We start from the raw sequence: 25,244 nt of genomic DNA, 5'->3' as shown, positions 1-25,244 counted from the left end.
AAATAATCGTCAATAGCAACTCAATTAAGAGAAACCCAGCAAAACCATCATAAAAGCAAAATCTAAATAAGCAAAGAAACAAATTAAACCTAGAGGCAGAGGACAAACTGGGAAGGAACGAGTATATGTATATACGGAGAGTGAAATAACAATTTGGAAAGTACCACTTTCAAAAGGAGTTGCGATTGGTCTGAGAATGATACTAGTTAAGTGAGCAAGATTTTCGGACTTAAGCATGAATCATCCTGTTATTTTCTGATGGAATATTTTGGTTAATGAAACTTTCTCATTGGCAAAGACACTGGAAGATGAGATTGCAGTGCTAGATTCCATGGTTAGATTCATCTCCTTTTCTACCTTTCACGATCTCCCCCATTTCTACCTCTTTCCTGATTCTTCTACTTTCCCTCCTCTTTTTTTTTTTTTTTTCCTTTTCCTTTTATCTGCTGGAGGGATGTGCCAACTGTCCAACTTTTTAAATAAATTTCATTTTGGTCATTGAACTTTCAAAAAATCCTATTTTTCACCCTAAAACTTCTATAACTTTTCTTTCAAGTCCAAGTTCAAATTAAAATTTTCTCCCCAAAACTTTATAAATTTTATTTCTATTCCTAATAACAACCATATTTAATATTTCCTTCAAAAATTAGAGTGCTACATAAATAATACTAAAATATACCGACAAATACAATATTTGGCCCGTAATAATTTAAAAAATTTATTGAATAATCATAAAAAATACCAATGAAAACAAATTTGGTCGGTAATAATTCAAAAAAATGTATAGAATAATTATAAAAAAACCGACAAAGACAATTTTGGTCGGTAAAATTACAAAAAATTCAAATAATTTTTAAATAATATTATAACTTTTTTTTTCTTTTAAACTAGTATGTGTTTTATTTTGTCCACTTCAAAAGTAAATTTTTTTAGCTAGTATGGGTGACTTGACTCTATTGAAAATAAACCCCAATTCGTTGTATATAATTTTGAGATTCTATATAATTATATAATTATGTAAAAAAGCTTAAGATGTTTCTAATTTTAACATTTGGAGACTAAAAATTTTCGTCGTCTCCTATATTTGTACCCTTAACTCACACTTCAGGGACGAAATATATAATTGTCCCCTACATTTGAGATTTTTTTTTTTTTTTAATTATGATAGAAAAGTCGTCCCCAATTCTAAATGGTAATTCAATTAAGGACAAAAAAAAATATATTGGTCCCTATAATATAAAAAAAATTATGATTTGAGGACCATAAAAAAAATTGGTCCCCAAAAATTGTCCCCTGTACTTACTTTTTTTGTAGTGAAACTCAGTCTCATAATCAACAAGTGCAGTCTTCCTTTCATCTTGTGCAAATGGAAGTAACCTCTGAGCAACAATTCAGCCAGACTTTAAGGAGGCTAAAACTTTCTAGCCATTCAACTTCACAGCCACCATTTGGACTCCACCAAAGACAGAACCACCAAACCCACATGCAAACCATACGTCTACACAAACCCAATATCCTCAACAGCTCAAACAGTGAAATTCAAACAAAACAAAATCTTGAAGCCCAGTTGAAGAATTGCTTCACTCAAGAATGAACATCATCAAGCACAAAGAGCTTACGGTGTAAACTCAACGTCAAACTAGCAATCAAGGGAGACTCAACAACCACTGTAGGCGCCGTTACTTCCATCATCGTTGCCATTCAAGCGAGGACTTTTCCCTACAATGGCAAACTCGAGAAACCAGGCCGGAGTGACCCCAACGCCATCGAAGCCCAACAGCTTCATCACAATCGCAACATCATTGCATAATGCCAAATATTCCCTACTCGCAGTGACTTCACAATGCTATGTGTTGAGAGAGCTCGATAACATGGGAGGCGAATAATGGTGGTGATAAGGCATTTGGGAGGCATGCAGATTTGTGGCTTGCAGTTGAAAATGGAGAGGTTACAGAAAACGATTTGGTTTTTCCTGAAGAAATAAAGTGAAATGGATGTATCGTATATCATGGAAACATTCAATATCATCTCTATTAATACCAAGGTCCGATTGGAATGGAGTAAGAATTTCAGTGTTTTCAGAAGCAGGGAAAGAAGAGTAGGTCTAGGACTTGTTTTGGAACAGTAAGGATGAGGATCCAATCCGCAAGAGAAATGGTGTTTTTATTTACAGACAAATAATTTTCATTAAAAAAAAATCAATTTTCCTCTATTTTCCTCCAATTTAGAGAGTATTTTTTTGGTTCACATCCAAATAATTGAGAAATTCATTTTTTACTTACTCTCCCTTTCTCCTATTTTCCCTGTCAATTTAATATTCTAACAAAGGAATTCAAGGAAATCATTTTTTTTTCTCCTCTCCATTTTCTTCTATCCAAATAAAAGGTAAAAAGATCACAATCTAGACACAGTAGAAATATACAAATAAAGAGCTTCATGCTATCTGATCTAAAACAAATGGCAACAAATTGCTCGAGATTTTGCAGAATCGATGAGAGTGGGAACCTTTTCTACCATGACTGCCTTTTTTTGGCCTCCTCACCACACATTTGTAGATCAAAACCTCCATAGTTTTCTTTGAAACTTCAAACCATTGAAACAGCACTCTTTTTCGAAGCTCAATGGGATCCTTTCTCTTCAAATATACCTCGCCAAGCTCCCCAAAAAAATCCACATGCTCAAAAATATTAGATCTCCAGCCACTGAAAGAAAGAAAGAAAGACCCACGGACGATAGAGTATCAAGCCCGAGATGCCATATAACATCAATAAGACAATAAGGTTTGCTGAAAGTAAAGCCCACATCATCCGCTGCCAAACCCCAAATGATAGATAGCTTCAAAGAATAAAGAATACAAGACATTTGCAAATTTTCAGATGCGATAGGGTAATTTAATTCAATTTCCTGTGAATTAATGCAGAAAATGTGATTCCAAAAATGAATACAACTAAATAGATAGATTAATGCAGCTTCGGACTTGACTGGGAACCATTTTGAAAGCAATAGCGTAATAACTTGCTCCTAGTTAAGCTGTCTTGTCAGCTAGAAACAACAGTCACAGTTTAGCTCCAAAAAAGGAAAATAAAAATCAATCCATAGCTTTCCTACTGTTGGCATCTTTGAGAAAATTTTACAGAATAATGGTGTACATTAACACAGATGCAGCAAAAACAAACCAGCTCCATCCTCCGTGACAATTGAATTCAGACTCAACTCCTAGCTTGAGCAGCACCCAACTCTCTTCAGAGCAGAAACATCTTTACTAACGTCGATTTTCTCTCCTTTCGACGGAACAGCTGATGCAGCACCTTCATCCCCTGTCTCCATAGCCTTCTTGCTTACAATTCGGTAGATCTGAGTAAGTACTTCAGCAAATGCATTTTCCACATTAGTAGCTTCCAGAGCAGAAGTTTCCATGAAGTAGAGTGACTCTCTCTCTGCAAAGGACTTTCCATCCTCAGTTGAGACAGCAACAAGGTGGCGAAGGTCTGATTTATTACCAATGAGCATCACCACAATGTTTGGGTCTGTATGGTCCCTCAATTCCCTTAGCCACCTTTCAACATTTTCAAATGTTGAGTGTCGTGTGACATCATACACAAGTAGTGCACCCACTGCTCCTCGGTAGTAAGCGCTAGTTATGGCACGGTACCTATAAACCACAAAAGATAAGTTCCAAATAACAATGAGAAGTAGAAGGGAAGCCAATGGGTGATTAATGCATTCGAGCATTTAGTGGCAAAAAGCAAAACAGCATCACATGTGACAGAACAATCTGAGAAATTACATGGAGACATCAGCGAGTAAAACGGCTTGGGATCCAAGAAAAAATCCATTTACTGCACCATATCTAAAAATAAAGATTGAATGGTGCATGCCCAAGAGTCTCACAGGTAAGATCTGAATTGCAATATCAAACTATTGACAGTTACCCAAAAGATCATATCTCATAAAGCGGTAAATTGGTACCTGGAAAGCATTCAAATTAGCATTTAAATTCATCCAGTAAAATTTAGTCAAATTTTGTTAGGTCCACATGCCTTTTCTCGTCAGTTGAAGTAATTTGGCTCAGAACCCCCTAAAATCATTCTCAAACTTCCTAAACAGCACGGTAATTATGATAACACCATCATGTATAATTAAGCTTAAAATGGTCCATTAAATCATACAAGATGAACTTGAGTTATGAGTACCATCGGAAGATTCAAGGAATTTGAATAAAGAATCTACCTTGCAAGATTATTGGAATTCTTTTAACCACTTATATTCAAAAGTCAGAATTCAAGAAGATCAAGCGTTGGATTTTTTTCTCTCTGGACTAGTTGATGAGTTGCAATTGGCAGTGGGAATGTTTAAGCCAAAAACACTTGCAGATGCTTACATTCTGGCTAAGTTGCAGGAGCTAACTGTAGCAACAATTCACAATAAGTCCAAACAATCTACTAAACCCACTACCTTTGTTAAGGCTGAAACTGAAGTTCTGAAGTTTGAGGAAGCTGGGAAAATTAGCAGCCTTTCACTAGATTCCAATTCTACGGATGGGAAAATCTCATCTGATCAGTTTGACCACTTCTTGTACTCTGCTTCAATTGCTCTCTATGGTGACAGTCTTGTTCCATACTATGTTGATGAACTGACTGGGTGTGAATTGGAAATGTGTCTAAGAAGAAACTAGAAGATGCAAGGTCTAAGGATGTTATTCAGGTTCTTATTGAGAACAACCAGCAAACAATTTTGGCAAATGAGGTTTATCAAGAAAATGTGTATGTTCCCAAGAAGAAGTTCCACTCATTTAAAAGGATTTCAAGTTTTATGGGGTATGGTGAAGAGGATATATGTCTAGTCTCTTTGTTTGCAATGGACGCATTCAAAATGTACAAGAGATACTCCCAGATAAAGGGTTGGAAATATGCAGAAGTTGATATTACTGAATTTGATTTGAAAGATTACAAGGAAGCTAGTGTTGGTAAACATATTTTTCCACTTTTGAAGCTATTCTTGGAAAGGATTAGATATAAGATGAAACGAATGTTAAACCAACATTCAATTGGATATTTGAGAATGATTAAATGCAAGATGAAGCAAGGCGCTTCAATTCCTGCCAATGCTTCTTTGGAGTTTCCTAGGAGCACACCAATGAGTTGAGAGCTTGGTTTCTTGCATTCCTTGAAGACAAGGAATCTAGAAGGAGAGAGGGGAGGGGGGAAGGAGAAGTATTGATACGAGAATATGCCATTAATAAAACGGTGAGTACTAGAAGTGAAAAGATGTGTACTGGTGAAGGGGAGTCATTAGAATGGTTAGAGTTGTTTTACTATTCACCAATGAAAAGAAGAAACATAGCAATTGTAGCTTAGAATATGGGAAGTGGCAGAGCATTCATCGTTCTCCTTTAGCTACTCTTCTCTAGCTACTAGTTGAATAAATAATGAAAGCATATTTGTATGATGTATCTTAGATAATAGATCAATGAAGAAGTCTCTCTCTCTCTCTCTCTCTCTCTGAATTCCCACTAATTCTCTCTCTATTCTCTCTCTCTCTCTCTCTCTCTCTCTCTCTCTCTGAATTCTACTAATTCTCTCTCTATTCTCTATTCTTCCTGTTCTTGTGTTCCTATGGTTGGAATATCATGCATCGATGGTATCAGAATGAACGATCTTTGGCCATGGGTTTCTACTTGTAGTTCTTCTTCTTCTTCTTCTTCTCTCTCCTTACTTGAATCTAGGTTTTCCCTCTTCTTTGTTCTTTCCATTAATTTGTCGTTTCTCATTCTTCTTCCTATTTTTCTCTATAATTTCCTAAGATTTCGTTCACTTGGAAACGAAATCAACTTCTTGATTCTTGATTTCTTCTTGCTCAAAACTCTTGTCCATTTGTTTATGCTAAACCCTATTTAATTACACAAAATTTCTAACGCAAAATAGAAGCAAATCTAAATTTTTAATTAGGAAATTATTAGGTCTACTATTTTCTAATTTATATTATTTAGTATTCCTAATTAGAATTGAATTAGAGTTTCAATTCCTAATTTGACTAGAGTTGTAAGCTCTATAAATAGAGCTAATTTTCTATTATTTAGTATTCCTAATTAGAATTGAATTAGAGTTTCTATTCCTAATTTGATTAGAGTTGTAAGCTCCATAAATAGAGCTAATTTTCTATTATTCAGTAGCTTTAGACTATGATTATTATTGAGATTAATAAAATTATTGAGAATTAATTCTCTCTTCTAAGGATTTGTTCCTTGTTCCTTGTTGTTCTACATCAATTTCTGCCATGGATTTTGTTCCTTTCTCATCACAAAGACCTTATCAAAATTGAATGATTAGAAGGTGTAAGGGCTTGTGCTTGTGGTGTGATGAACAATTTGCTATTAACCATGATTGTGACAAGGCACCATTCATGGTGAGTATCATAAATGATATTGAAGATGAGGAAGATGTAGAATTCAATAAAGAAGAAGAAAAAAGTGTTGATGTTGAAGATTACTCTTGGTCCTGTGAAGAGAACCCAAAAATTCAAGGAAGTTTTGATGAAATACAAGAAAGTGATGAAGAAAACAGCAAGGAATTGCAACAAATCCAAGAAAATGTTCCTGACATTGATGATAATTTTCCACAACACTAGCCATCAATAGCAAATGTTTCTGCTGTCAATAAGAGTGTCGAACAAGACATGACCATTATTGATGATGAAAAGAATGAACAGATTCAAGATGTAAATGAAGAACATTTTGATGTTGAAGAAGATCAAAAGAAGTAGTGCAAGATCATGAAAGATGAAGTTTTTCAAGAAAGCAAGGGCATTGTGTGTGCGTGAGATGTTGTAATTGAAGCTCCTGCTGCACCACCATCTTCTCCTCAGTTGCCAATATTACCACCCTTACAGAGTCCAGTAATTTCCAAGAGAACAAAAAAGTGCATGATGATTGGGAAGATACCTATGCAAGGAAAAGGCAGCTTGGTCTGTTTGTCATTAGTGGCAACAGTGAAGACGTACAACCTATTAAAGGAATTGCAAAGTCATTGAATGTATTGTTGGCCAAGTTGTGCAGGCTCCATCAACTGAAGACTCGAATCAGTATTTAGTTTTTGCGGGTTTATCATCAGATCCAAGAAAGCTTGACATAAAATACTACTACATTGGGCTTTGTGCATCATATGCAGTACAAGCACCAGTTTGCAAATCAGAGGCTGTTGTATTTGGATTCAAAGATAATAAATTTGATTTCAAATAAACCACCAGGATTTTGAAGGTTCTGACATGCACATTTTTGTCATTGACACATCAGCAAAATATTCCACAATTTAATCAACAGTTATACCAAGAAGAACAGGAAAGATTTTAAGTTATAATGGTAGGAACAAATGGCATGGTATTGAACAATTTTGATTAAATATCTTGACAAACCTCTAGAGATTAGAAGTTGATAACCAACTATGTAATCATGCTCTCAAAGATTATAAAAATGGACCTCATAAAGTTTCTTAAACAGGGTAAACATAAATCAAATAATGAAAACATTTTCAGATGAATAGAATACCAAGTCTAGAAGAGAAATGAGGGATGCGCCCACTTGCACACAGAGAGTTGGAAGAGAAGAACGAGGGTTGGGGGGGTGGGGTTGTTGTGGGTGGGTGGATGTGGGTGTGGAGGACCAGAAAGAACAAAGGCCCAAACCTTCACTACACAGCGACCTCATAACTCCACTTTACATGACCATCAAGTGGAACAACTCACTGCACAATTGAAAGCCCTTGGCAAGCATCCTATAGTGGAAGAAGAGTCTGTTACGCAACACCTAACGTCACGACCCTAATTCCATTGAATCTGCACCTATTGCAGTTTATACTCTGGGTGCACAACATGCATCTCATAGTAGTAATGTGTTAGGGTTAAGGAACCCTAACAAAGAATTATAAGAGTAGGGAAAAATTAGAGAAGAGAGAGAGAATTGAGAAGTATTATTTCTTTGATAATTCTTGAATGAATTACAAGATTAGCTTGTTTGAGAATTTATATCTCAACTCAGTAGCTACTTTCTCTAAAGTCAAACATAGCAGTTACCAATTCTGTTACAGAATCAGTTATACACTCTAGCTTCCTTTCCCGCCAATATTCCCCTTTCTATTACTATTATACTTTCTTCTATAGTATGTAACAATACCCCCTCCTCAGCACTTTCTTGTCCCCAAGAAAGTGGCTGTTCTGGAAATTGAGCAGTGACAAAACTTCTATACTCCCAGGTGGCATCCTCTTCAGGCAATTGAAAACACTTGATAAGTCCTTGTTCCACCTTCTGATCTCCCCTGGAAACCACTCTAGTCTGTAATACCTTCTCAAACACAGATAAAGCCTTACTCCTAGGCCCAAAAGCCTTAGAAATGAAGGCAATAAGATGCTCTTGCTGTTGCAACACTGCTCCCATTCCCCAATTACTAAGCATCTGTCCCAATTACAAATGGCTTAGAAAAATCTGGTAGAGCTAAAACTAGAGCTGTAGACATTAATTCCCTAAGCTTCTCAAAAGCCTTTTGAGCAGCAGCATTCTAGTGAAATGAATCCTTCTTTAATAAATCAGTTAGAGACTGACAAATAACCCGATAATTTTTTATGAATTTCCTATAATAGCCTATAAGTCCCAAAAAACTCCTGAGATCCTTGACTAAAGTAGGAACAGGCCAGTTTACCATAGCAACAACCTTCTTTGGATCAATAGCAACCCCCTGTCTTGAGATGATATGCCCAAGATATTCAATTTCAGTTTGCCCAAAGAAACATTTAGATCGTTTAGCAAAAAAAACGTTGGGCTTGCAGCACCTCAAACACTTGTTCCAAATGCTCCAAATGACTCTCCATATCCCTACTATAAACTAATATATCATCAAAAAATACTAGTACAAATTTCCTTAAAAAAGGTTGGAAAATGTGATTCATTAAGGCTTGAAATGTGGCAGGAGCATTAGTAAGCCCAAAAGGCATCACTTTAAATTCAAAATGCCCATGGGGTGTCCTAAAAGCAGTCTTAGAAACATCATCCACCTTCATCCTTATTTGATGGTAACCAACCCTCAAATCTATCTTGAAAAGATCACAGCCCCATGCAATTCATCTAGCAAATCATCAATAATAGGGATTGAAAACTTATCCTTAACTGTCAAATCATTAAGTCTCCTATAGTCAACCCAAAATCTCCATGTCCTATCTTTCTTCTTCACTAAAAGAACAGGAAAAAAATAGGGGCTAGTGCTAGGTTGAATGATGGAAAAGGAGAGCATATCTTTTACCAATGTTTCAATCTCTGTCTTCTGGTAATGGGGGTATCTATAAGGCCTAATATTGACAGGCTGAGCATCATGCTGTAGAGGAATAGCATGATTGTGACTTCTAAAAGGTGGTAAACCTTGAGGCTGTTCAAAAATGCTGCTATATTTCTGGAGTAATTGTCGCAGCCTCTCATCACACCCAAAATTGGAAGTAGCTGATAGTAAGAAGTGGTCAAAATGCATAACACAGAACAAAGAAGTCTGAAAATCCTTACCATCTTTCCTCAATATATTGGCAGAACACCAAAGCCCAGACAGCAGCTTACCCTCTCCAATGCCATGCAAAACTACTGATTTTCCTTTCACAATAATAGTAATTGTTGATGCCTCAAAGTCAAATAGTACTGGATTATACTTCTTTAACCAATCCACTCCTAATATCATATCAAAACCCCCTAATTCCAGAATCTTCAAATCAAAATTAAACTCATTATTGTCCATTTTCCATTTAAATTGCTGACACTGTAAATCACACCCCAACTTCCTCCCATCTACCACTGTAATAGCAGTGTATGGGGTTGAAACCAACTCCAATTTCAATTCTTTAGCTATTCTTTTGTCAAGGAAACTGGTGGTACTACCACTATCAATTAATATCACCAATTGCTTGTTTTTATAAAGGCTCAACATCCTTATTGTATCAATACCATGACTACCTTCCAATGCATGAACTGACAGAGTATTTTCTTCCATATTATTTCCCCTTTCCTCCATCTCCATTCCTGCTTCAAACCACTCCTCTTCACCTCCATCATCATCCTTCTCCTCGGCACAAACTGCATTTAATGATTTCTGCTTACATTGGTGCCCTGGAAAATACTTATCCCCACATCTATAACATGGTTTAGGCTGATTCTTAACAGGGTTTGAAGAAGAATTTGTTGGTTTATATACTGAAGATGAAGTAGAAACAGGCAGTGGATTGGGTGAGTTGGTACTGGACTGAGTTTTAATTGTTGTAGGGCTAGGTTTATCAAAATTTGGTGGTCTTGTAGGGTTTTGATAGGTCTGATATGGCTTGGCACGCTAGTTTGGGTAATTAGTCTAATATGGAGTTGAAGGGACAGTAGATTGGCTTCTAAAAGGTTTGGAAAAATTGCTGATATTTATAGACCCTTATTTTGTGATTTTGTGATGAATATGTGCATTGAGGCTGTGAGAAACCCGATGATGAAAAATTATGACTGTAAGATGTAATTAGAGGCATGGAGCTGAATTATTAATTCCGTGGCATGATCTTGAAAAAAAAATAATAATATGTTTTTTAGGAAATTAATTTAATTTAAATAAAATCTTGTTTTGTTTAAATTAAATATGGGTAGTTCTTAAATAGACCTAATTAAGTTTAATTGGGCCCCATGGACCTAAGAAAGCCTATTTATGAATTTTAAATATGACCCATTTAATTTATTTTTAAAAAAATTAAAATAAAAAAATATCTTTTTCACTATCCCTCTCCCATACAAACTCTCTCTCACCCCATTGGTCCCACTCTCTTCCTTACTCCCTATTGGTGCCGCCCCTTCTCTCTCTTACTATTGGTTGGAACACCTCACCCATATCCCAATCTCACCCAATTTCCTCAATCCCAGTTGTTTAAGTTATCTAAACCTTATCACCTTAGGACTCTAAACCCTACCACACCTCTTCCTCACTTTCTATTGGTGCCTTCCCCTTCCCATCTCTTCCTATTGGTTGAAACACCTCATCTATATCTCAGTCTCACCCAAATTCTGCAATCCTAGTTGTTTAAATTTTCTGAACTTTATCACCCTAGGACTTCAAACCCTATCACACCTCTCTCCCAAAACCCTATAAATACCCCACTGGTAAAAAAATTTAAAAAAAAAAAACAGGGAAGAAAAAAGAGGAGGAGGAGACAAAAAAAAAAAAAAAGGAAAAAAAAATTAAAGAGAAGAATAGCCAAAATTCTTTTAATTCTTCTTTCTTTCTAGCGATATTTTTTAAAGGTTAGTTCTTTTATTTTCTTTTCAAGATCTATGCCATGTAATGTTTAATTCTATGTTCCTTGTTTTAAATTTATTTTATATGTTCATATAGATCATGTAATCATGTTTAATTTGAGGGGATACACAACTCCGCACATGTTCAGTTGTCTGTCTCTTATATTTTTGTTAATTTTCGTTATTTTCTGAATCTGTAAAAAATTTGTAAAAATTATATTCATATTCTACACGAAATTCTATTAATTTTAGGCTCAAGAATCACTAAAAAAGCATTAATATTTTGTAATTTTTTCATGATTTTTAGACTTGTCTAACTATTTTTCAAAAATCAAATTTATTGCTACTATCAATCTGTCAGAATTTAGAAATTGTATATTTATGCATGTTCTTGTATTTTCTTGGGTTCCAATTGATATTTGATCTGTTTTTTCTGTGCTTTTTTAATTCAAGAAGTGTTATGAAGTGTTTGGAATATGTTAGAAGATGTGGACCCTTAGGCAGTTGTACCTAATTAGGAATCTTAACCCTTTAGGAGACTAGAGTTAGAATGCAATGTAAATTGTTATTAATGTTTTTTTATTTTCTTTATTTCTTTTATCTTCTTTAGTTTCTTTATTTTTAATTACAAACAAAATTGGTAAAAGTAGCCCTAAGGTAAGTACCAAAATAGGGCATTTGCGTGGAGCTTATATGGAGCTAAATAGAGTAAGCCAGGGATATCATTGCCATACTAGAAGAGAATATCATTTTTTAAGGATAGCTTGCCCCCAATAGCAACTGCATTTACCAACAGGTAAATAGTCCTAAACTCCTTAAATAACCATTGGCATGAAATTGTAGTAATAATAGAATTTTTACTTGATAAATTAAAATTAACTTTGTTTTTAATTTAACCGACTTTTGCATTTAATTAATTTAAATAAATACTTTGTAAATTAAAATTAATCTTATTTGTAAATTAAACTAACATTGGCATGTAAAATAAATTTAATTTAATACTTGGTAATTGTAAAATAAATTTGCATGTTAGAAATCTTTATTAGGTTGTGATTGTTTAAACCTTATGTGATATTAGAATAAATTACACATGTACATAATTAACTCAGTTCAATTATCATTAAATTAACTTGGTGAAAATTAATTAATTAGGTTAAATAGAAAAGTAGGGTTATTTAATATTGAATTTGTTTGTAAATTAAATTCTCAATAATAAATTAATTTTAGTCATCTGGTAAATATCATTTAAATAATTAGCAACCCCATATATAGGAATTACTTGTGCATGAAAATTGTATGTAAACAACAACCCTTTTGTGAATTATTTGCGTGTGTAGGATTAGAATTGCATTTTTTAGGATGAAGTTTAATAAAGAAATAATAAACAAGACTTTTAGAAACATTAGTGGAGGACTGACACTCGAATTAACGAGGTTAGACCAGGCATAAGGGGTGCCTAACACCTTCCCCTTACGTACCCACTATCCCGAACCTAGACATTAGGCTATGGTAATAACGGTTGTGGAAACTCTGCAAGGAGTAAGTTGTCATCCATGACCATCGGAAGAAACACTGAATATGTCCCGGTTATTACCCGGGTGGCGACTCCTGTCTATCTATGCTTTTGTGGCATAAATCCTTAGTACCATGGTAGTGTTATGAGAAGACGGCACTTACCAGTGGTTTGATTCTATTAGGATTATATGAAGTGCATGTCTAGGAAATGCAATTTACAATTTGTGTAGACCATTCAGTTAGGATTTTGTTTGGTTTATAAATTTTATGATGTTGTATGATGTTTTGGCTAACTTTTGTAATTTTTTCATGATTTTTAGGCTTGTCTAACTATTTTTCAAAAATCAAATTTCTTGCTACTATCAATCTATCAGAATTTAGAAATTGTATATTTATGCATGTTCTTGTATTTTCTTGGGTTCCAATTGATATTTGATCTGTTTTTTCTGTGCTTTTTTAATTCAAGAAGTGTTGTGAAGTGTTTGGAATATGTTAGAAGATGTGGACCCTTAGGTAGTTGTACCTAATTAGGAATCTTAACCCTTTAGGAGACTAAAGTTAGAATGCAATGTAAATTGTTATTAATATTTTCTTATTTTCTTTATTTCGTTTATCTTCTTTAGTTTCTTTATTTTTTATTACAAACAAAATTGGTAAAAGTAGCCCGAAGGTAAGTACCAAAGAGAGCATTTGCGTGGAGCTTATATGGAGCTAAATAGAAGTAAGCCAGGGATATCATTGCCATACTAGAAGAGAAGACCATTTTTTAAAGGTAGCTTGCCCCCAATAGCAACTGCATTTACCAACAGGTAAATAGTCCTAAACTCCTCAAATAACCATTGGCATGAAATTGTAGTAATAATAGAATTTTTACTTGATAAATTAAAATTAACTTTGTTTTTAATTTAATCGACTTTTGCATTTAATTAACTTAAATAAATACTTTATAAATTAAAATTAATCTTGTTTGTAAATTAAACTAACATTGGCATGTAAAATAAATTTAATTTAATACTTGGCAATTGTAAAATAAATTTGCATGTTAGAAATCTTTATTAGGTTGTGATTGTTTAGACCTTATGTGATATTAGAATAAATTACACATGTACATAATTAACTCAATTCAATTATCCTTAAAGTAACTTGATGAAAATTAATTAATTAGATTAAATAGAAACGTAGAATCATTTGAAATTGAATTTATTTGTAAATTAAATTCTCAATAATAAATTAATTTTAGTCATCTGGTAAATATCATTTAAATAATTAGCAACCCCATATATAGGAATTACTTGTGCATGAAAATTGTATATAAACAACAACCCTTTTGTGAATTACTTGCGTGTGTAGGATTAGAATTGCATTTTTTAGGATGAAGTTTAATAAAGGAATAATAAACAAGACTTTTAGAAATATTAGTAGAGGACTGGCACTCGAATTAACGAGGTTAGACCAGGCGTAAGGGGTGCCTAACACCTTCCCCTTACGTACCCACTATCCCGAACCTAGACATTGGGCTATGGTAATGACGATTGTGGAAACTCTGCAAGGAATAAGTTGCCATCCATGACCATCGGAAGAAACACCGAATATGTCCCGATTATTACCCGGGTGGCGACTCCTGTCTATCTATGCCTTCGTGGCATAAATCCTTAGTACCGTGGTAGTGTTATGGGAAGATGGCACATACCAGTTGTTTGATTCTATTAGGATTATAAGAAATGCATGTCTAGGAAATGCTGTATAAGGAGGTGGTACTTAAGTGAGACCATTGTGACTCCACCATTTTTTCTAGGCATTACCTGGTGCATTTTATATAATTCTAATGGATGTTATTTCGCCTCACATCCCCCCCCCCCCCCCAAAAAAACAGTATTCTTAGGCTTTTTACTGACTTTCAACACTTGTTCTTGAAGCCTAGCAACTTCTATAGCCTGAGATAAGGAAACAGGCTTCATCATTCTAACAACCAACCTAATTTCATCCTTTAAAACCCCCATAAAAGCAAACAGAAAATAGGATTCACCTAATTCAGGCATTAATATCTCCATTCTTATTCTCAATTCCTCAAATTCATCTTGATATTCCTCTAATCATCCCTCCTGCCTCAGTTTCATAAAACCCTCTACTAAATCCTCTAGCCCTTCATCCCCAAATCTACTGCAAATTCCCTTCTCAAATTCTTCCCAAGAATGTACTCCACCCTTGTTCCAATTATGAAACCATGCATCAGCCCTATCCACCAAAAACATGCTAGCTATTGGTACCTTTTGATCAATAGAAACCTTATAGATCTCAAAATATTTTTCACACCTTCTCAGCCAAGCCCTAGATTCTTTCCTATCAAAAGTAACCAACTCTATCTTGGGCAAAATCTGTGTCACACCTTCCATAAAAGAAAATTTTCCAAGGTCATTACGGTTACCTATATTCTGTAAATTCTGGATCCATGTAGGGTTAGGTAATAAACCCATGCCATTTCCCAAAACTAACTGAGATCCAATATTTTCAGATCTACTTCCACCTTCCCCAGAATTACTAACTTCCTTACTCCTTCCAGCACTCATGTACGCTCGCAATTCTTCCAAGATGACATTCTGACCCTCAGTTTTCTTCATCATATCTTCTTTAAATTCCTTCAGATCTCCAGTAGTTCTTGAAGCCACTTCTTGCAGATTCCGAGAAACTTCTTGCAAATTCCTCACTTGTTCTTCCAGCTCAGCAATCTTCACCATCTCAGGACTCACTACAATTGATCTGGTCATATTTCCGACTTCCAGGAACCAATTACCCACTGATTCTTGGATCTGATTGCTCTGATACCAAATGTTAGGGTTAAGGAACCCTAACAGAGAATTATAAGAGAAGTAGGGAAAAATTAGAGAAGAGAGAGAGAGAGAGAGAGAGAGAGAGAGAGAGAGAATAGAGAAATAGTTGAGAGAGAACTAAGAAGTATTATTTCTTTGATAATTCTTGAATGAATTACAAGATTAACTTGTTTAAGAATTTATATCTCAACTCAATAACTACTTTCTCTAAAGTCAAACATAGCAGTTACCAATTCTGTTACAGAATCAATTATACACTCTAGCTTCCTTTTCTGCCAATATTCCCCTTCCTATTACTATTATACTTTCTTCTATAGTATGTAACATAATGTAGCATCAAAACATGTGAGATTTACCCCTATTGGTAATCTACCCTTGCACTTTGAAGATAGGACACATGCTGGGTATGATGAGCATATTCCTGATGAACCACCCCATCCTCATTTTAGGTAAAACCAGCATTTTGAGCATTATGATCTTCATGGTAGTGCCCTTGATAAGGACCATAGGCAACCTCCTAGATATGATAATAATGAACATGTTGATGTCATTAGTAAGGTCAAATTAAACACCCCTGAATATGATGGAAAATTAGACCCTAATGCTTTTATTTATTGGTTAGATGGGATGGAGGAGTATTGTATTTTTATCACATGTCTAATTTGCCAAAATAAAATTGACTAGAGCTGTTAGAAAATATTGGCAACGTGTTCAAAGCAACATGGAGCACTTGAATGAGCCTCCAACTACTAGTGGGCTATCATGAAAAGCAAAATGAAGGAGAAGTATGTGCCTAACTATTATAGGGAAAATATAGTGAATGAAATGATGAATCTCACGCAATCAACCTCTAGTGCAACTAAATAAATGGAAATTTGTGAGGAGACTTTGCTTAGATGTAATTTGTTTTGTGATTTAGTTGAGAACCCTTTCCTTGTACTCCATTTTATTAATGGATTGAAACTTAACATTCAGAGGGAACTCAAATTGCATTCTTCTAAAATAATAGAAGAAGCCTATAACAAGGCTTTAGAGATATAGAGACACTACCAATTCCCCACCTCCTGTCAATTTGCTTCATATTCTTTTAGATCATATCAGTATAAGTTGTCTCCACAATTTGTAGGTCCAAATCAGTCCAGTTGTGCCAAAATCATCTTTTAATTCTGGAGATAGCACTAGTAAAACTGCAAGTAAAGCAATTGTTTCTACAAATTCTCAATTATATTATGCTCAAATGATAATCATATCAAAGTCTAAGCTACAATAATAGAAACCCTAGGTTCTATATAATATATATAGTAAACCCTAAATAATTAAAATACTTCCCAAATAAAATACTAATACTAATAGAATTCTTGAATAATAAAAAAGGGCCTGTTTACTTTGGAAAACAGTTTTTTGTTTTCCATTTTCTAAAGAAACTTCAGTTTTCATTTTCAACGGAAAACAAGGGAAAATATGAAAAACACGTTCACCTCTTGTTAATAGAAAACAGTTTTCTAATTCAAAAAACTAAAAAAATTATACATATCTTTCATAATTAAAAGAAAATCATTATATAATATATTTAAAATTCATTTTCTTATTAAAATTATTTTAGTACCTATTATTCATTTATTTTATGATAATATAATTAATTTTTTATCATTATAAATAAATAATTACAAATATTTTTCTTAAATAATTATTTAATTTTAATTAGGAAAAGTTATAGTGTAATTTTGATTATATTTTCAATTTGCAGAACAAGACTTTTATTATAAAGGAAAACAGTGGAAAACAACTTTATCTTAGTTAAATTTTGGAAAATTGGAAAACTTCCCCATTTAGAAAACTGACACATTTGAACACAAAAATCTATTTTTCAGTTTTCCTGAAAAAATTTTCTAGAAAACTACTCCAATTTTCTATAAGCGAACAAACCCTAAAATTCCTAATTTTACAATGAACATAACTCCTAAATTCTATCTTCCCATACTACACTAGGGTGACTTTACAGCCGTGGGTTTCTATTGATTAACCACTTGCAGAAGTGTAAAGGCAGAGCAGCAAAACCCCTTCAGAACAATTCAAACGAAAATGGATTTTACAGGCAATTTTATGGATCTTTGCAAGATTCTCTAGCTCCCTTTTTTCTCACATAAATTGTCCTAGTTGCCTCCAACTATTAATGTTCATCAAACTTGGAACTTCTAATGAAAAAGAGATAAACATCCAAATAGACTTTCCTGCTTTTATAATTCCAGAGATCAATACTTATATCCTCCCAAAAAAGAGGAAAGCAAAAACAGAACCAATTGAAAATGAAGAGACAACAACCACCTCAGATGTTAAGATACCATAATCCTGCATGTGCTGCAAAGTCGAAATGGAAATGTTGACGCAACTTCCGATTCCCAAAACTAAATAATCTATACTCTAATAAAAGGGAACCCTGAAATTGAAACCAGTTGATACTTTTTTTTCCCACAGAACACACATACAAGAGGGTGATCCACCTTCATGACTGTATAATAAGCATGAATAGCTAACAAAGATTATCTACAACGCAATTTCTGAACTCCCCAATAAACAACTTAAATTGATAGCAGTTACAATATGATAGGGATATTGATGCAGAAGATACAGGTGGTAATAGTAATACAAGAAATTCCAAAACAGTAATCCAAAATCCCTCTCTCACACGTCCTAGCAGTTACGCAAACTGCCCCCAAGCTATACAAGCTGGAAGAAAGATACAATTTCCATTTTTCATGCCTATCCCTCACTCATTCTCTCAATTATAAAGACTCTGGAGCTGCTGCCTTCACATGGTTCTTGTATTCCTCTCCAACAACCCACATTCCAGCTCACCCAATTCTAGCTGTCACCTTCCAGAAGATTCTTCTTCATCCATATCCCTATCACAATTCCAGCCCATTATATCAACAACTCTTGTAAAACTTCCATTCTACAATACTCTTGTTGAGTTGCCATTGCCATTACCACCAGAACATCACTAGTCCACTGTCACTGCAGTATTGACTCAAAAAACACAATGAACACGTGCTTTTAGTCTAGCTCTTAACTGCATCATCACCACCGTGACATCAATAGTCAATGCAATCTCATTACCATTACATCCATAATCAATGCCATCTCATTACACATGCACAACAGCAAAACACCTTCATCTTTGCCTTTGCTATCGCTAATGTACTGCATAAAGGCATTACATGTATGCCAGTCATGGATATGTTTAAGAAAGCATAGACTTTCCTACATGTATTTGCAATGCAGTTTGCGGGATACATAAATTCATATAAATGCTATAAGTTCTATATTTATTTGAAATTATCAATAGAACAGGATGATCTATGTACATATTGGGTCATCCCCTTAAAACCTGGCCTGCGAGGGTTTGTTTGACTAGACTAGGCTCAGTTAAAATGTCCCAGAAACTCAAATAAGCCTGAAACTAACTTCAAGTGGTTAGAAGGCAGGATTTTACGCATCTTAAACAGCAACAGTTATTTACTGTCTGCTAGTTAGCAGAGATGTTCAAGCTTGGAATACAAAAATGGAGCTAAAGATCCTAGGAGCCTTGATTCTCTTTAACCAAGATCTTAAGTTTCATCTCCACCAGACCGTACAGCAAGAGTTTTTTAAAAAAAAAAAAATGTTTAAAGTTGAGACTTGAGAGTGAGAGGCATGTGAACTCAGCCTGAACCATCTTAGGAGCCCTGCACTCTTAAACCTAGGCTTCATATCTAAAACTACCTACAGTAATCATCAAAAACAATCCATAATAGCACTCAACAATTATGAATAACTCCTTGGAGTAATGAAATTACCTCAAAATTGATGGGTCAAAATTTTAATCTGATGTAAAGGAATATGCTCTAAAAAGTGAAAGGTAAAGCTATTCTTATAACTGTCAGAGGTACACCATAAAAGTCTTAAATTTAAGCCCGCATAAGGAAAATAAAATATCAATAAAAATAACAAGAAGAAAAGGAACTTTCTACATTAATTGTATTGGTTATTTGCATAGATTAAACAAATTTCAAGATGAGTTAAAGGAATATGTACTGGAAGAGGGGATTAGAGCAAAAGCACCACCATGCTACTGATTACTATGCAGGAACTAGAGCTTCAAATTCTGCTTACATTTTCATTTCACGAAACTAAATAAAGCCATCTAGAAAATTCCTAAGATAAGGTACAGCAACATAAAGAATTTTCAGTCACTCTATATGCTCATTTTTCTGGGAATGTATCTTTGCTCGCTTTGTTCAATTTCCTTTCTATCTTTTCCCATGTAAAAAGTGCATGGTTTACTCCTCCATAACACAATTTAACATACATACAACTCATCAGTTGGAGTAGGGATCAAGGAAGAGATGATTCTCCCCAAAGTGTATAGTTTACTTACTCCCCATTGTTAATGTACATATAACATGGTATATGTGTTAAGTATATTTTTAAAGAGAGAAAGAAAGGAGAGGCGGGGGGAGTATAGAAGGAAAATGAAGGGCAAACTAATGACAACACTATTAATTTAACCGTTGGGACTATAGTCCAATCTCCAATGGTCAAGTGTCTAACTCGTATTAAAAGAAGTGAAGAATTCAAATCCCAACATCCTCTACCTCTCCCTATCTCCCTTTCCCTTCTCCTTACAAAAAATAATAATCATTTGTGGGGGGGAAAAAAGCCATAGGATTTGCGCAACTGTATAGTTCTTATGTCTCCTAACTGTATCCTACTTTCCACACTAATTTTAGGAGCAAACCGATAGAAAATTCCAAAGCATGACCCCAAATCAAATTCAGAAATTCAACCCTCAATCTGTCTAAACCAAATATATGAATCTAACATAACTTATCATTTGTCCTGCTGCCAATCTATGGGTTAAACACAAAGGTACTCGCGATTGTACAGTATGTGTGGTCTATAAATAGTCACAATCAGGTTCAATCCATGGGCTACACAATGATGATGCTCTTCCTTTCCCTTAACAACTACCAAAGACTGCAGCAACCTAAGGGAAAAAAAATAGAATAATTTTACTTCATTCCCAACTCAATGTCAAACTGTTCATACAGCAGGCAATATAAACATCCAAACTGCATATAGAAGCTGTAAAATGTCAAGATCTACTGGTCTCCATCGCAAATCTCAATCGAAAACCAGGATGACAAAACATTCAACATCTAATTTACTTCTCTTTTCCTCGGTTTTTACAGCAAGCAACCAGCAGAAAGCTTAATTAACATGCTAAACCTCTTATGTATGGAAAACCCAGATCACAAAAGCAGACAACTGTTTCAAACGCATAAAATATCCAAAAAGAGCTACCAAAAAATCCCAGGTCGCTATTTGAGATTTCAAAAAATTCTAAAGTTAGACGCAAAGAGATCACAGAAACAAACAGAGACTTCAAAAAAAAAAAAAGCAGCATCTTCATAATCAAACTAAAAACCCAGATCACAAAATCCAAAAATACACAAGCAAAAGAAACAGCAGAACACAGACCTCTCTTGGCCAGCAGTGTCCCAAATCTGGGCCTTGATGACCTTGCCATCGACGTTCAAGCTACGAGTAGCAAACTCAACTCCTATAGTGGACTTAGATTCCAAGCTGAATTCATTCCGAGTGAACCTGGACAGCAGATTGGACTTGCCCACACCAGAGTCACCTATAAGCACCACCTTAAAGAGGTAATCGTAATCATCTTCAGCTCTGTACCCAGCCATCACTTCTGCTCTTGCTTTGCTTCAAAGAAAGTAAATGAGAAGAGAAAGATGTTGTCTTGTATTTAACAAAGAAAAAAAAATCAAATCCCTCAAATGAAAAAGCTTTTGTGTGTATTTTTTTGACTCTTTTTGCTCTGGAAGTGAGCTGGAAATGGGAGACTCCTTTCTGCTTGCTGCCTCTGTGTACTCCAGAGGAGAAAGCTGAAGAAAGTGAAGGTGTGAATTTTGAAGGAGACTCTAAATGACCACAATGTCCTTACACAAAGCAAATTAATAACCTAATATAACTCTCATGTGCGGCTTTAATTTGAGGGTATTTAGGTCTTTTAGGCACTGTATTTAGCTTTTTCCATTGAGTGTGATCCTTAATTAATTGGCTTGTTAAAAATCCACCAACAAAATCAGAATAAAAAAAAAATCCTTTGTAATAACACCAAATTTTATGTATTATTGTTTTTTTTTTTTATTTCTCATTCTTGACCAAGAAATTTGGGGCAATCTTGTCAACTTATTATTTATATTTCCTTTCAAGCCAGCTTGATTTCTTAAATGTGGTTCCTCACCATTTATCATTAAGTTGATAGCTTGATGATGAAAGCCAATTTCCTTAATTCACTCCATGCGAAAATAAATAAAATCGAGACTTTTTATCATAATGCAAAAAATAGTTCAACTTTTAAATATTTTATTTTTGCCTTTTGAAAGGTTTAATAACTTTGGGCTACGGGTGAGCATTCGGTTTAAATCGAATTAAATTGAATCGAATCGAATCAAATCATGAAATTGAATTATATATTTTAAAAATTGAACCGAATCAAAATGGATGAAAAACATAATAGAACCGAATCACTCTATTTCGATTCGGTTTTATTTAAATCGATCGGTTTTGATTTTTAATTAATTTTTTAATTTAGACTTGATTTTTAAATTATTTGATTTGATTTTGATCTTGATTTGAATCTAATAACTATAAATCAATAAAATTAAATAATTTATATATATATATAATTACTTATAATTCATAAATTCTTCATAAAAATAAATCAATTCAAAAATCAATAAAACTATTCAGTTCAGTTTAATCAAATTTTTTCTCTTAAAAACTGAATCGAATCGAAATAATCGAAATTTTTATAATATAAAATTGAACTGAAACGAATTATTATAAAAATCGAATAGAATTATCGAATTAAGGTGATTCGGTTTAATTTATTTGGTTTGAACCAAATAATGTTCACCCCTACTTTGGGCTATGAGTATAGAATATTTAATTCCGTTGTTAAATGCAGCTGATAATTATAAGTTGTTAAATGCAACTGATAATTATAATTATTTAAATAATTGTTTGATTCACAGTTCATAGAACATTCATCAGCTTCTTTTTCTATTAGCTATATAATATAAATTATTTATAAATTGCAGTATTTTTTTATTATTGTTTTGATAAAAATGCCCATAAACATAATTTTTTTTTTAATTCTCTCGAAAATAATACCATTGTAAGAATATTGAAAAGCATGTTCTTTGAATAACTCTTATATATGAATACTCTTTTATTTATCAATTTTTACTAAAGTTTTACAACAGTAAAAATGAAATAATTTAATTAATATTTTTAAAATTCATTATTCTTATTTTTAATTTATCACTCTAATTTATTTTTTTAGTATTTTTTATATTTCTTCTTAAGTTATTAAATGACTTTTTTTATATTATTTTTTTATTTATCTATTTCAATAAGAAAATAAATTAATAATATAATAAATTAATAATTATATATTTATTTCATTAGTAAAATAAATTACAAAATATACCCTTATTAATCATTTTACTTATCAACAACAGCAACGATTATACATAGTGCCTATTTGACATTGCGTTTGGAGAGTTTAAACTGTTTTTCTGAATAAAAGTAATATTTTAGATGCCGTTAAAAGTTTGGAATAAATTATTTTATTATTTTAATATTATTATGACTAAAATTTATCAAATTTAATTTCAAATTATTTTTTAATACTCTTTAATTAATACATCTAAAAAAATAATTTTCTCAATAGCAATTCTAACAGCAATGCCAAGTTGGCCTATAGTTTACCGAGTACTTAATATAAATCAGTTATAATTAACTAACAGTAATAGTTATCAGCTATTAGTTATCAATTACATTTAACAGTTAAACCAAACCAATCATAATAAATATAATTTAATTAATTTTTCATTAAAGGTTTAAGAGAATGAAAATGTTATTTAAATTTTATTTTTTTTTCATTTAACAACAAATTATTCATTAATTATAAGATTTATCGCATTTATATTAAAAATAAAAAGTATAATTTAATTTAATACCATATAATTATTATTTTTTTAATTTTGTTTATTGTGATTTTTTTTTTTTGATAAATAAGCACTATATGATTGTAGTAAACATCATCCAATTTTTATTTCTCTATTTTTTAATATTAAAAAAATTATTATATCAATAAATGAATTCCAAGAAAAATTTAAAGAAATAAAAATAAATAGTAATGTTATTATTTGAAAGTGGTTCTTTTTTTTCTTTTTTAATCTTAGCTTTCCTGCTGCTTATCTTTCTCTCTTCAACATAATCCAATCATAACAATTTGGGATAAAGCATTAGGACAAAAATCAAGGTTTAATTTCATCTGTTGCTCTTTCTTAACATCAATTTATATTATACAAATACATAAATTTTAATTTAATATCACCTAAAATCTGTCTGATTAAATTTTATTGATTATTCTTATTAAAAACTCATATAGACATGCCAAAATCTTTCACCAGGAGGCCATAGGCAGAGGTGAGCATATTTTGATTTAAATGGAAAAAAATAAACAGAACTTAATCAATTCGGTTTAAAATTTAATCAGTTAAGTTCGGTTTTATATTATAAAAATTTGATTATTTCGGTTCGATTTTATTTTAAAGGAAAAATTGATTAAACCGAATCGAACTTAATAGTAATTTTATATATTCAAATCAAATCAAATTGATTTTTGAATTTATTTTTATGGAAATTTTATGAATTATATTTAATTTTTTTATATATAAATTGTTTAATTTTATTGATTAATGGTTATTAGGTTCAAATCAAAATCAAAATTAGAGCAAATAACTTAAAAATTAAGTCTAAATTAAAAAATAATAAAAAATCAAAACTGATTAATTTGAATCGAACCGAACTAAAATAGAGTAATTCGATTCGATTCGATTTTTTATTCATTTTGATTTAATTCAATTTTTAAAATATATATTTTAATTTTTATAATTTAATTCGATTTGATTCAATTTAATTTGAATCGAATGCTGACCCCTCCCACAGGTGAAAAGCGGTGAAATCTTCTCACAAAAAATTCGAGATGAGTTGAGGAACTTGGTGGAAGGAGATTCCAACATTGCAAAAGTGGTGTCCACTTGCTATTCCAAGCTTTTTTACTTCTTTTGGGCCGTTTGAGGTAAATGAGACAATGGAAGACAAAGGCGGCTGTTGAGGATCCCATTCAAGTATAGTTAGAGTCAGTCTTTTTTTTTTTTTTTTTTTTTAAGTAATTTGTTTCATAAATATTTTTTATATTTAAATTTTTTTAATAATTATTATTAGTATTTGTAATATTTTTATATTAATATTAATTTTTTATTAATAATTTATTATTTTAATAATTTTTTTAAAAAAATTTATTTACTTAAATTTTTTGTTTGTTATTTGAAAAATTAAATTTTTTTAAATTAGTAATTGACTTTTCAATTATTAATTTAGTTGCCGATAGCAATCAATTTATAAAATGAATGTAAAATATAAAATTAAAAACACAAAATTTTTTATAACTAATTATATTTCTAGCAACTGATTTA

At 32.7% G+C, this 25,244-nt stretch overlaps 1 protein-coding gene across 1 annotated transcript; it reads right to left on the bottom strand.

Annotated features, from left to right (window-relative positions):
- Positions 1-2,938: 2,938 nt before the first annotated feature.
- LOC110670482 (ras-related protein RABA1d) lies at positions 2,939-21,627 on the bottom strand. Its single transcript, XM_021832554.2, has 2 exons — positions 21,154-21,627; positions 2,939-3,652 (listed from the first exon to the last, which is right to left on the bottom strand). The coding sequence occupies exons 1-2, from the start codon at positions 21,372-21,374 to the stop codon at positions 3,217-3,219; spliced, it is 657 nt and encodes a 218-aa protein (XP_021688246.1). The 5' UTR covers positions 21,375-21,627; the 3' UTR covers positions 2,939-3,216.
- Between the last annotated feature and the right edge of the window lie 3,617 nt (positions 21,628-25,244).

This window comes from Hevea brasiliensis, chromosome 11 (assembly GCF_030052815.1).
Source record: "Hevea brasiliensis isolate MT/VB/25A 57/8 chromosome 11, ASM3005281v1, whole genome shotgun sequence".
Classification (NCBI taxonomy): domain Eukaryota; kingdom Viridiplantae; phylum Streptophyta; class Magnoliopsida; order Malpighiales; family Euphorbiaceae; genus Hevea; species Hevea brasiliensis.
Note: the sequence above shows the minus strand (reverse complement) of the source record. Positions and strands in the feature narration are given on the sequence as shown.